At 42.9% G+C, this 2,500-nt stretch overlaps 1 protein-coding gene across 1 annotated transcript in view; it reads left to right on the forward strand.

Annotated features, from left to right (window-relative positions):
- LOC119572494 (carbohydrate sulfotransferase 3-like) overlaps positions 1 to 2,500 on the forward strand; it is a 7,999-nt gene that overhangs the window by 5,143 nt on the left and 356 nt on the right. Inside the window, exon 3 of the mRNA XM_037919603.1 lies at positions 1,494 to 2,157. Coding sequence (XP_037775531.1) covers positions 1,494 to 2,157 — 664 coding nt within the window. The remainder of the gene's footprint in view (positions 1 to 1,493; positions 2,158 to 2,500) is intronic.

A 2,500-nucleotide genomic window follows, 5' to 3' on the forward strand; every position in this document is an offset into this window, starting at 1 on the left:
CTGTTTTCGGAAGCTCGTTTGTCCCTGGTCGGAATAATCATATGTTGTTGTGCTTCCAAATTATACATAGAAAGATTATGGATTCAAAAGGCCCTTCTAATATATGATGAGACGCCCTCTTGAAGTACTTATATGTTCCAGGTATACAAATCAAGATTGTATTTTAAAAAGGTTCTTCTTATATGCGATTTAACGCTCTATCGAAGTACTTAGCATGCACGTCTCATATCAGCTTTTAAGTATAGTATATTCTGTTTTGCCTGACTGCTTGTATGATTATATTTTCTTTTGCTTTGTACCTTTAACAACTCTAGAACGACAACATCCACAGCTTTTTTATTCACAGTGAAGACAATTTTCCGCAGTCGTCATTTCTTCTTAATATACAACTCGAAATCTCTAATCATCAGCGCCTCGGCTTTGAAGTTGTCGTTTAGTCACAGTCGGGGTTTCTGGTTTCTTATTCGGGCTGCCAGACGCACGAACGAAGGTGTCAGCTGCTATCTCTTATCAAATGTTACTAGCAAGCGTCCCACCACCTAACCTGCCCAGTATTCCTCCATTTCTGTAGGCCCCCATCACCATCACTCACTCATTTTCACAACATCCACAAATCCTCCCATGCATATATGTATCTGTAAAAAAAAAGTGAATGGTTCTGTCGCTTTCTGGATTTAAATTCTCAGCGGCCAGTAGTAAGTTACTGGATAGTTTGTATAGCTGTGTCACAAACACAATAGACTTTTACATCAACAGCTTACAGTGTTTGTCAAAAACTTTCAAACTTATAAAGTAGTGACACTTTTAAAAGTAGTGCATGAGTAAACAATAACAAACAGTTGTTATTAGATTAAAGTGTCCTATTACCCAGAAATATGTCTTGATTTGACACCAGTGCTTATATCTGGACATACTTATGTGACTGTGTGTGTGTGTGTGTGTGTGTGTGTGTGTGTGTGTGTGTGTGTGTGTGTGTGTGTGTGTGTGTGTGTGTGTGTGTGTGTGTGTGTGTGTGTGTGTGTTTGTGTGCGTGCGTGTGCGTGTGCGTGTGCGTGTGCATGTGCGTGTGTGTATGTGTATGTGTATGTGTGTCTGTGTGTATCTAGCAGAAACTTGCTTAAATAAACTGACGTAATTTCCACAATGCATAATGTGACGGTCTTCATTGCAGCACCACCAAGCCTTGTTTATGTTAGCAACAGGACAGTTCATAAATAATGAAAATGCCATAACACATGACATGATTCGTTTAATATTATCATAATCATGTTTTGTTTATGGTATGGTAATTAAATATAAGTCTATATATTCCAAAAAAAAATTCCGACTTTTTAAGTCATTTTAATCCATGATCCTTATGACAGCGGCAAGATATGTTATCTTTAACAATCCAAACAAAGTGCACGCTGATTGTATATCTCAACATGACAAAAACACCTTCCGTATAGCAGTTGCATCATGACGAAGAACAATTTATGTTTTCATTTTTCCAGCACCATCGTCTCGAGATAAATCCCAGGGAAATGGGACACAAGACCAGACTAATGAAGACAGCAGAACTGCAACAGCACGCCCTGCGGCCGCCCCAGAACCGCCGAAGGTCCGCCACCCTCCAAACGTCCTCCTCCTGAGTTCGATGGGTCGCAGCGGGTCGAGCTTCCTGGGCGGCCTCCTGAACTCTCAGCCCAAGTCCTTCTACATCTTCGAGCCGCTGCACCGTCTGGAGGCGTGGGGCTTGCTGTCAGACGCCGTGGCGCGGGAGACCTTCACGCAAATCGTCAGCTGCAACTTCACCGGCTCTCTCCTCGATGGGTTGGCGTCGGAACCGGACTTCGCCATCCGCACTCCTTCCGCTTACTCTTGCAAACACACAAAAAAGGCAAACCAGACCTGTTTCGACGCCAAAAAACTGAAGCAAGCGTGTGACAAACTGCCCATTAAAATCATCAAGACTATTAGAACGAGAGTGGCGTGGTTGGAGCCCCTCCTGCGGGACCCGAAGGCTAATCTCCTGGCCATCCACTTGGTGCGGGATCCGAGGGCGTCTATCATATCGGCCATCGAGCGGGAGTGGAACGTAAGGCCCGAGAGGAAGTGCAGGGAGTTGGAGGACGACCTGCTCAGCGGTCTCCAGCTCGACAAGTTACTGCCGGGAAGGTCAGTTTGTTTGGGTTGATGGGTATATATATATATATATATATATATATATATATATATATATATATATATATTTATGTACATATATGTATATATATATATATATTATGTATATGTACATATATGTATATTATGTATAAGTATATAAATATTGATAGATAGATAGACACGCACACGCACACGCACACGCACACGCACAACTGCACACGCACACGCACACGCACACCACACACACACACACACACACACACACACACACACACACACACACACACACATACACACATGAGTGAATGTGTGTGTGAGAGAGATCGAGGTAGAGAGAGGTCGAGGTAGAGAGAGG

The sequence above is a fragment of the Penaeus monodon genome, chromosome 4 (genome assembly GCF_015228065.2).
Source record: "Penaeus monodon isolate SGIC_2016 chromosome 4, NSTDA_Pmon_1, whole genome shotgun sequence".
Lineage (NCBI taxonomy): Eukaryota > Metazoa > Arthropoda > Malacostraca > Decapoda > Penaeidae > Penaeus > Penaeus monodon.